Source organism: Artemia sp. Qi Xiang Cuo, chromosome 8 (genome assembly GCF_049724085.1).
Source record: "Artemia sp. Qi Xiang Cuo chromosome 8, ASM4972408v1, whole genome shotgun sequence".
Taxonomy (NCBI): domain Eukaryota; kingdom Metazoa; phylum Arthropoda; class Branchiopoda; order Anostraca; family Artemiidae; genus Artemia; species Artemia sp. Qi Xiang Cuo.
The window spans coordinates 57,659,568-57,670,927 of NC_142801.1; the positions used below are offsets into that span (position 1 = coordinate 57,659,568).

The following is an 11,360-nucleotide window of genomic DNA, read 5'->3' on the forward strand; positions in this document are numbered from 1 at the left end:
TTGTGTGCTAGCCTAGGTGGTACGGTTCAGGTTTTTTTCAAGCATAGTCTAGCAAAGGTGGTACACTCTGTCAATACTTGGCTGTCTTCTCTTTCCTTTTTTGTTTGTCAAGAGTCTCACTATTTACCATTGCTCCTCAAGTCACTAACTTTATAGTGCATCCAGACTATCCGGTTTATGGAAAAATGGGATGGAAATCCAGAAAAAGGAATAGCCATCCAGACTTGGCGGATTTTTAAAATAATATCGGTACAAGTTTATCAGCCATCCTTATCAAATCTGTTTTTCTGAGCCAAAACCTATAGAAAACAATTATAGAGCCTCAGTTTGACAATTTACCTTTTTTCTATTTTAAACCACATCAGACAGCTATTTTTATTTATCACTCATCATGTTGAATCGTCTCCTTCTGCTGGCATTTTTTCCAGAAACGCTGTCCACACTACAGTCTTCTGTCCCATTTTTCCATTTTTGGACCCTCTGATCCTTCCTGCCCAGAAAACGGAAAAAGGGGATGGAAGACCTGTCTGCATTTCCGGATTTCCATCCCATTTTTCCAGAAAGCGGATAGTCTGGATGTGCTATTAGGTGGCACAACAAAATTTTAGGCTAGGTGGAAGAAGGTTTGGTGGTACCTTCTTTTTGGCCAACACGATGCCGCAATGCCCAATACTATGCCACAAAGTTGTAAAATTGTTCACTGGAGCATTATTATTATTATTTAGGGTGGACTCAAATGGGTTGAGACTCAGGCCTCCAATGCCCATTGCCTCCACAATGGAGCATTAAGAATTGTCATTTTCCATCTTTTGAGGGACCAAGACTGAATATGAGTATGATTTACAGAGGCAAAAAAATTGAAATTTAGCACTAAGCAGTGTCTTTTTTCTTCCATTCTGGACTTCTTATCCCTGCTGGAGGGGGGGGGGGCCGTTATTGAATTTATGGTTTTAAGATTTTTTTCACCAGGTATTTACACTGCGTATAGGATCCTATTATATACTATTATAGTATGTATATACTGGAAATGGATCGGTTATATATCATGAAGAAATTCTTGAATTTTTTTTCTAAGGTTACCATTAGTACCATACTAAATTTCTTCTCTATTTTGCATAATAGCATGGAATCATTTGCCAGAAAAAAAGTAGATGCTCTATATAGCCCCCCCCAAAAAAAAATTTACTATGCAAAGTGTTTAATCTGCCAAACCGATGGAAAAGGACAGCTTCACACTGTTAGTGATATAAAACGTGTCCGAGAACTTCTATTGACCAGATGCAAGTGCAATGCTAAGTACCATGCTCTAAGAAAGGACTGTCAGCAACCAAACTTCTTACAAAAAAGGCTTGTTTTGCATAGAACTTGTAGACAGAAATTTTTGTCTTGTGATCTCCATGGAGGTCTTCAGGAAGCAAATATGCCAGCTACACCTGCAAGACTCACTAGAACATTGGCAACAGAAGTGAGTTTCTCATATGCTGACTGTTGCATCATTTGTGGCAAAAAGGGAAGTACCAAGCGTAAAAGTGAGAATCTTCTCGCAATTAAAACGATAGAAAGGCAACAGAAGTTATCACAGCATGCTGAAAGACTTTTACGAGAAATGCCTGCTGTGTTTGCAAGGTCCAAAGACAAAAATTTGATTCAGTTGAGTGCAAAATACCACCAAAAATGCATGCTTAGCTTTTTTAAAAAGAAGACTGAGGAAGAGACTAACTTTTCTGCCAGAGAGGCTGTTGCAAAAAGTGTGGTGGGTGAAATTGAAACTCGTCTTAAGGAAGGAAGAATATACTCGCTTAGTGAGCTAAGGCAGAAATTAAGCAGTGGACTAGCTAGTTCAGGTCTGGAAATAAAGGCCCATGATGTTAGGATACTGAAAAAGCAATTGAGTGTGAAGTATGGCAAAGCACTAGAAGTGAGTTCTAGTAAAAAGGCAGACCAGTGCTTTTACTATTTCAAGCATAAAGTATCTGTTGGAGCCCTGAGTCTTCAGGTTTCAAAGTTTGTCAAAGAAGCAGATGAGTCAGTTGTGCTCTTAGAGAGTCCTACCTTATATAAACACTGTGAAAAAAACGAATCCGGCAGACAGAGTGACAGTGAATCATTTGACTGTGATGTAGTGTGGGACAGTGAAGATGACATGCACAATAGTGGCCCTGAATCAGTTGAAAACGGAACACAAAGTCCAGATTGACCTCGTCAACATATCAAATTATATTGAGGAAGTGACGGAGGTGGCAAGAAAAGTAACAATCGCAGCCTATGGAAAGAATCCTACTGACTTTAACTCCTTGAATGACTTGCGAGTGCACTTATTCCATAGGAAAAAATCATTAAAAAATCTTCCGCCCACTGAAAACAGCTTTAAATATCACATCCTTAGAGTTGTATATCAGTGGGGAATCGTTTTACAGGCTATGGAGTCTGAACCAATAGTTTTAGACCCCCTAAATTTCGGATGGGTATACAGTGACGTTTTCGGGGTTATTCCTCTGACAAATTCATTGTCGCAGTGGCCGATTTCTATAAACCGTATTGCAGTTCATTGCAAGTGTAGAAATATGTGTATTGGAAAGTGCTCCTGTGCTGGAATCCGCAAGTGCGACTTGCTTTGTGCTTGTGCTGGGTCATGCGATCTTTCTGAAAGTGACGACGAGTTTGACTAAATAATAACTTAAAAAACATTGCTAAACATATTTAAATTATGTATATTCGACCAATCGTATGTTAATAAAATTGTAAAAAGCAAAAGCTTGTAAAAGCAGTTTGAAGCATATTGAAGCTGTTGTGCTTGAAGCAGGATTTTTTTTTTTTTTTTTTTTTTTTTTTTTTTACTGATGTGGTAAATTAACGATCGCCTAATGTTTTGGCTAGGTATAAAAAAGACAACTACAATATTCTAGTAGAAAGCTGGACTTAGTCTGAGTGAAATAGAAAAATCAACGAACTTAGTTGCAAAAAACCACCAAGCGCACCTTTGGCGCTTATATTCCCGAGATATTCGTAATCAGCATGGTCGATTTAGTCTAAAACCTCTCTCAAATCACTTGTCCCCCTCAGATTGCTATTTTGTCAGATTTTCAACTTTGGCTCCCCGACTAGATTGTCAAATTAGACAATGAACATGATTGTCATCTTAGCCTTCACCATTCATACTTTATTGGGGCACGAAAACCTCTTTGTGTGTCCGTAGACACTCTGGCGTGAGGTTTCAGGGTTGCGTTGGAAGACTCGGGTTTTGCCGACTGTTATTATAGCGTTCTAAATTCTGCTTCACTTTTGTTACAATTTTGTACTCAATCTTCCCAAGTTGATATTCTCTGTAAAAAGTTTGTGTGACGTTGACTTGTACATGATAAGTTATTCTGCTATCAAATACAAACTGGAATGAAGTTCAGGCTCACAGATTTGTTTAATTTTTGACAGGTATTTTGCATCCACGCCACTCTTAACTTTGTACCCAGTGGCCAAAATGGAAAAAAAGACCCATACTTTGCGTAATGATCAATCCTCATTCTTTCATTGCTCAGTATCAACTGCTGCGCGGTACGATGCATAGGCAAGATCCCCACAACCAATGTTTCCCATTAAGGGTGCTAGGGTGGCAAATGGAACGCAACACGGTGGCGAGTGTTATTTCTTCGTAGAGTAAAGAGGCAGCTTTGCTGCCTCTTTACCTAGCAAAGAACTGGCTTCACTGGGATTTTGCCTCGCTCTGGTTGCTATAGAATTTGACTCTTGCAAATATATAGCCTGAATGACTTCACTCTGTTTGTCTTGCTTCCTATGGTTCGCAGCTCGTAAATTCGACTCTTAAACGCTTGTTACCTGGACAGTAATATTTACTGGTTGCCGTTTTTGGCTTAATTTAAATATATATCAAGTCTCCCCTCATATTTTTAAACTATTAATTGTAAATTCTTTAGTCATGGTTGCAGCGACAGTTGCAACCTAGCAAAGAACGAACCACGGGCCTATTATGACCAAAAATTTTAAAAGCGACTTTATGAAAAAAAAACTGTATAGTAAGAAAAATTACCATTTGCAGTTGATTTATGAATGCTAATTACTATCTCAATTAGTCTTAACATTATTTCTAGTTTTAGACCTCATCACTTGGGCATACACTGCGGGTGCTTCTTCCAAAGACATATTTCCTCCGCAAAATACTTTTGAACTTCCCCCTTGAAAATTAGATTAAATAAAAAAACAAGTTTTTTTTAACTGAAAGTAAGGAGCGACGTTAAAACATAAAACGAACAGAAATTATTCCGTAAATGAAAGGGGCTGTCCCCTCCTCTTTACGCCAACGCCTCGCTCTTTACGCTAAAGTTTTTTGTAATAAAAAAAATAGATTTGTGAGAAAGTCAAACTTTAACATAAAGATCGAGGCGTTGAGGAGGGGACAGTACGGAATGTACGGAATATTTTCTGTTCGTTTTAAGTTTTAACGTCGCTCCTGACAGGGGTTCGCCTTACTGTCAGTTAAAAAAAACTTTATTTAATTTTTTAACGTTTTTGAATTAATGCAGGTTTTGATTTTGGCTCACCGTACATGAATAATAAAAACAAAATTTGTATATTAATTTTACTTTTATTGGGTTAAATGGCTTTCTCGAAACTTGCTTAATTTTATTTACGAACGTTTTTATTAGTAATAAATATACGTACCTTATAAATTAACTTACGTAACGAACTTCTATATTCAAATTTTTTAATGCGTATATTGAGGGGTTCGCCCCCTAGTCAATACCTTGCTCTTTACGCTACAGTTCGAATTTTGTTCGAATTCTTTAAAAATGACCCCTTAATTACAAAGGCCGTTAATTAGAATAAATAGCTCTTATGAAAGTACTAAAGAATCTTTGGCTTAAAGAGCGAGGCATTGACTAGGGGATGAACCCAATCATATATGTAATATTTTCTGCTTGTTTTAAGTTTTGATGTTGCTCCTTACTTTCAGTTGAAAAAGTTGTTTTTGCTTTATTTAATTTCTGATCTTTTTTTAAAATAATGCTTGGAAATCCGACTCCCCCTTCATAGCAATGTCCCTTCTCCCATAAAAACTTCCTCCATGAAAAGATCCTCACATATAACCCCCGACCCCCCACACTTTTGATGAGTAGGACTAAACTTGATGAAACTTATATATTTGAAATCAGTATTAAAATCTAATTCTTTTGCTGTATCTATTGGTATCAATTCCGTTTTTTAGAGTTTCGGTTACCATCGAGCCGGGTCGCTCCTTACTTACAGTTCGTTACCACGAACTGTTTGATATCTTTTAAGTTTAATGTTATTGCTGGTATTTTCTATCTTAACAACAGTTGTATGGCAAAAAGGACTGGAATTAATAAATCAGAAACACTCATATATTTCTACGCTCTATAATGTCATAAGAAATGCAAACTCAAGGTCACAGAATATTGGCTTATAATCTATACCCCTTTAGATACTTTCAACCCATTTTCAGAAGACCACTTAAACAGTTGAATAAGATGAAAATTTTCCGTAAACTACATGCAGCCTCTGACATACCTGGCTGCAACTCCTACAACTATTTGTACTTGAACTACTGTTTCGAACCTGAAAAAAATTCTTCGATTAGGTTAAATTCTTTAATATATAGGTATACCAAATACAAAAAAAAAAAAAAAATTACGGTAAGCACCTCATCGTTTAAGGTTTTTAATAAAGCCCTCTTTAGCAAGGGGCAGTGAAAAATGGAGGAAGGGGGAGGGGTACTAATCTCTAATGTGTGGTAGCTAATGGTTGTTTAGAGTTCTTGACTTATAAAAAAAAAATATAAGATTTAAAGTAAAAAATTTTGACTAAACCTACATTTCTAGATACTACACCCAATAAAGGAATGCAAAATAGTACCTCTTTATGGACTTCAGTGCTAATTTTTTCTTCGTTTTCCTGCGTTTAATCATATTATCAACATAAGAATGATTGATGTAATAATTATTGTCAAGTACTACCGTTGAAAAGAAAAAAAACTTTCCAACAGAGAGTTTGTTCAAAGCCAGGAGACCTCTTGAGGTTCACGTTTTTGATTTGTGCGTTCTTGCTCTGTTTCTTAAAGACGGCGAATTTCAATTGAGAAGCTTTTAATTAACCGAATCTATAGCCTAGATTGAAAACTATTGTTTTCAGGATGTTTTTGCTTCACATTATATTTTACTTATGCTAAAATCTATTTTTGTTTTAGAATTTATAACCATTTATCTTCCACCGATTGCTTGAAACAACAAAAGAATGATCTATTTTTAAGGGAAAAATAATATTTATCACAGAAATGTTTAGTCAACCTGATAGCAGTCAGGCGCTAAATGCAGTACACATGCTTTACAATATATTTTTAATAATAGTTTTAAAATCTTTTTGCATGAAAGAATATTTTCAAAGAAAAGTAAAGAGCCACATTGAAAGTAAGACAAGCTGAAATAAAGTCAAATAATAATTCAAGTACAAAACGAATATAAATTACTATAATATAACAGGGATTACAATAAACAATCAATTTAAGCTTATAACAAACAGAAATTATCACAAATAGAAGTAGGGCTAACGCCCCCCATGCCTTATAACGACCAGAATGCCATTAGGGCTTTACTGAAAACATACGTATTTATAGGAGTAGGTTATTATTCGTCAACCCCCCACCCCCTTCAACATGCCCGGAAAGTTTTAACTTAATGCTCTGAGCCGTTCCTGAAATTTTGCTGATGAACCCTTTTGATAAACTACTTGCATATGGTGTGTTTTGATTAAGTTCAACCTCTTCCTCAACAGTCAGCATTCCCTAATGGTTTTACCTTATGTCTCTGTAGGTTATTCCTTGGTCTCAGTAGCTTCAGTAGTAGTAGTGGTGGTAGAAGTAGTAGTAGTAGTAATAGTAGTAGCAGCAGTAAAAGTAGTAGTAGTAGTAGCAGTAGTAGTAGTTGTAGTAGAGGTAGTAGTAATAGTAGTAGTAAGTAGCAGTAATAGTAATAGTGGTAGCAGCAGTAGTAGTAGTACTAGTAGTAGTTGCAGTACTAGCAACAGTAGTAGTACTAGAAGTAGTAATAATAATAATAGCAGTAGTAGCAATAGTAGTAGTCGTCGTAGTAGTAGTACTAGCAGTAGTAGTAGTAGCATTAGTGGTAGGTGTAGTAGTAGTAGCAGCAGTAGTAGTAATCGTAATAGTGGTAGCAGTGGTAGTAGTAGTAGTAGTAGTAGCAGTAATAGCAGCAGTAATATTAGTAGTAGCAGTAGTAGTAGTATTAGTAGTAGTAGTAATAGTAGTAGTAATAGCAGCAGCAGCAGCAGCAGCAGCAGCAGCAGCAGCAGCAGCAGCAGCAGCAGCAGCAGCAGTAGTAGTACTAGTACACAAAGAGACTCTAGTAGCAGCAGCAGCAGCAGCAGCAGCAGCAGCACCAGCAGCAGCTGCAGCAGCAGCAGCAGCAGCTGCAGCAGCAACAGCAGCAGTAGCAGCAGCAGCAATAGCATCAGCAGCAGCAGCAGCAGCAGCAGCAGCAGCAGCAGCAGTAGCAGCAGCAGCAAGCAGTAGCAGCAGCAGCAGCAGCAACAGCAGTAGCAACAGCAGCAGTAATAGTAGTAGTAGTAGTAGCAGCAGCAGCAGCAACAGTAGTAGCAGTAGCAGTAGTAGTAGTAGTAGTAGTAGCAGCAGCAGCAGCAGCAGTAGTAGCATTAATAGCAGCAGTAGTAGCAGTAGTAGCAGTAGTAGTAGCAGTAGTAGCAGCAGCAGTAGCAGTAGCAGTAGTAGTAGCAGTAGTAGTAGTAGTAGCAGTAGCAGCAGTAGCAGCAGTAGTAGCAGTAGCAGTAGTAGCAGCAGCAGCAGCAGCAGCAGTAGCAGTAGCAGCAGCAGCAGCAGCAGCAGCAGTAGCAGCAGCAGCAGTAGTAGCAGCAGCAGCAGCAGCAGCTAGTACTAGTACCAGCACAAAGACTTTAGTAGTAGTTGTAGCAGTAGTAGTTGTAGTAGTAGTAGTAGTAGCAGCAGTAGCAGTAGTAGTAGCAGTAGTTTTAGTAGTAGTAGCAGTAGTAGTAGTAGTAGTAGTAGTAGTAATAGTAGTAGTAGTAGTAGTAGTAGTAGTAGTAGTAGTAGTAGTAGTAGTAGTAGTAGTCCACAAAGAGACTTTAGTAGTAGTAGCAGTAGAAGTAGTACTAGTAGTTGTAGTAGTAGTAGTAGTAGTAGTAGCGGTAGTAGTAGTAGTACTAGTAATAGCAGCTGTAATTGTAGTAGTAGTAGCAGTAGTAGTAGTAGTAGTAGTTATTGAGTTTTAGTAGTAGTAGTAAAAGTAGTAGTAGAAGTAGTAGTGGTAGTAGTAGTTGTAGTAGCAGTAGTAGTAGTAGTAGTAGTAGTAGTAGTGGTGGTGGCAGTAGTAGTAGTAGTTGTAATGGTAGTAGTAGTAGTAGTAGTAGTAGTAGTAGTAGTGGTGGTAGTAGTAGCAGCAGCAGTAGTAGTAGTAGCAGCAGTGAAAGTAGTAATAGTAGCAGTAACAGTAACAATGGTAGTAGTAGTCGTAGTAAAGGCAGTAGTAATAGTAGTAGTAGTTGTAGTAGTAGCAGTAGTAGTGATAGTAGTAGAACCAACAGCAGTGATAGTAGTAGTAATAGCAGCGGTAATAATAATAGTAATAGTAGTAGCAGTAGTGATGGTAGCACCCGCAACAGTAATACTAGTAGCAGTAATAGTAATACTAGTACACAAAAAGACTTTAGTAGTAGTAGTAGTAGTAGTAGTAGTAGTAGTAGTAGCAGTAGTAGTAGTAGGAATAGTAGTAGTATTAGTAGTAGTACTAGTACACAAAGAGACTTTAGTAGTAGTAGTAGCAGTAGAAGTAGTAGTAGTATTAGTAGTAGTAGTAATAGTAGCAGTAGCAGTAGTAGTAGAAGTAGCAGTAGTAGTAGTAGTAGTAGTAGTAGTAGTAGTAGTAGTAGTAGTAGTAGTAGTAGTAGTAGTAGTAGTAGTAGTAGTAGTAGTAGCAGCAACAGTAGTAGTAAACACATAGCCTTTAGTAGTAGTAGTAGTGGTAGCAGTAAACACATAGCGTTTTGGTTAGGAAGGAATGCCCTGGAAGGTTCAACATTATCCCCAAAATCGTTACTGAAATACTGCTGATCAAGCTCTTTTGACAATCTGCTTGCACATAGTGTGTTTTGATTTATTTAAACGTCTCAACAAAACAAAAAAATTCATTTCAGATATTTTTTCTTATAAGGTTGAAAAATATGAAATTCCTGACACTTCCACGAATGAACATCAATATATTTCTTTTTTGTTCATGTTATGACTAATAAAAATTCACAGCTCGAATATCCAAGCTCAAGGATCAGAGGCAACGCTGTAGCGTTGCCTATAGTAAAGGCCATACGGCTCCAATATTTTATTATTTATTATTGTTTATTTATTTATTTTTTCCCAGAGGCACTTCATATGCAAGGGGTCGTCGTAGAAACTTCAATGGGGGATCATTCGATTGGAAATCGAGAGTTCTAGTGCCCTTTTTAATAGTCGAAAATGATTGGAGGGCGACTAGCCCCCCCCCCACGCCCATCATTCCCCCAAACACATCCAATCACAATGTTGAGATAGCCATTTTGTTCAGCGTAGTTGATTTCCTGTTAGAAAATATATTTTTGAGGATGACACCCCCCCACAACCCTCAGGGCAAGGGTTTTAAGTTATGCCCTGGGGGCATATAAGGTTATTATAGAAGTCGTTGTCGTAGAAACTTAAAAACAGACTCAATCGATTGGAAATTAAAGAGCTAGTGCCGTTTTTTATAGTCGAAGGTGATTGGAGTGTAACTAGCTCCCCTCCCCCCCCCCCACGCCCATCATTTCCCCAGACACATCCAATCAAAATTTTGGGATAGCCATTTTGTTCAGCGTAGTTGATTTCCAGATAGAAAATATATTTTTGAGGAGGACACTCCCCCACAACCCGCAGGACAAGGGTTTTAAGTTATACCCTGGGGGCATATAAGGTTTTATAGAAGGCGTTGTCGTAAAAACTTCAAAAAAGGCTCATTCGATTGGAAATTCAAAAAGCTAGTGCCCTTTTTAATAGTCGAAAGTTATTGGAGGGCAACTACCCCCCCCCACGCCCATTATTCCCTCAAACATATCCAATAAAAATTTTGAGATAGCCATTTTGTTCAGCGTAGTTGATTTCCAGATAGAAAATATATTTTTGAGGAGGAAAACCCCCCACAACCCTCACGGCAAGGGTTTTAAGTTATGCCCTGGGGGCATATAAGGTTTTTATAGAAGGCGTTGTCGTAGAAACCTCAAAATAGGCTCATTAGATTGGAAATTAAAGGGCTAGTGCCCTTTTTAATAGTCGAAAGTGATTGGAGTGGAACTAGCCCCCCACGGCCATCATTTCCCCAAACACATCCAATCAAAATTTTGATATAGCCATTTTATTCAGCGTAGTTGATTTCCAGATAGAAAATATATTTTTGACGAGGACACTCCCCCACAACCCTCAGGGCAAGGGTTTTAAGTTATTCCCGGGGGGGCATATAAGGTTTCTATAGAAGACGTTGTCATATAAACTTCAAAAACGGCTCATTCGATTGTAAATTCAAAGGGATAGTGCCCTTTTTAATTTTCTAAAGTGTTTGGAGGGCAATTAGCCCCCCCCCCCCCGCCCAGCATTCCCCCAAACACCTCCAATCAAAATTTTAAGCTAGCCATTTTGTTCAGCGTAGTTGATTTGCAGATAGAAAACATGTTTTTGAGGTGGACAATCCCCCACAGCCGTCAGGGGAAGGGTTTTAAGATATGCCCTGGGGGCATATAAGGTTTTTATTGAATGCGTTGTGTTGTCACAGAAACTTCAATAAAGGCTCATTCGATTGTAAATTCGAATCGCTAGTGCCCTTTTTAATAGTCAAAAGTTATTGGAGGGCAGCTAGCCCCTCCCCCCTACGCCCATCATTCCCCCAAACACATCCAAACAGAATTTTGAGTTAGACATTTTGTTCAGCGTAGTTGATTTCCAAATTGAAAATATATTTTTAAGGAAGACACTCCCCCACAACCCTCAGGGCAAGGGTTTTAAGTTATGCCCTGGGGGCATATAAGGTTTTTTTAGAAGGCGTTGTCGTAGAAACTTCAAAACAGGCTCATTCGATTGGAAATTCAAGGGCTAGTACCCTTTTTAATAGTCGAAAGTGATAGTTGATTTCCAAATATAAAATATGTTTTTGAGGAGGATACTCCCCCACAACCCTCAGGGCAAGAGTTTTTAAGTTATGCCCTGGGGGCATATAAGGTTTTTATAGAAGGCGTTGTCATAGAAACTTCGAAACAGGCACATTAAATTGGAAATGCAAAGGGCT

At 38.2% G+C, this 11,360-nt stretch overlaps 1 protein-coding gene across 2 annotated transcripts in view; it reads right to left on the reverse strand.

Moving 5' to 3' along the window:
• Positions 1-11,360, reverse strand: part of LOC148949603 (uncharacterized) — a 249,687-nt gene that overhangs the window by 196,485 nt on the left and 41,842 nt on the right. Inside the window, exon 3 of one of the 2 annotated variants that reach the window (XM_089093038.1) lies at positions 5,542-5,589. The exons of the other annotated variant lie outside the window; for it this stretch is intronic. Within the exon in view, the coding sequence (XP_088949164.1) occupies positions 5,542-5,589 (48 nt within the window). The remainder of the gene's footprint in view (positions 1-5,541; positions 5,590-11,360) is intronic. 2 annotated transcript variants of the gene reach the window in all.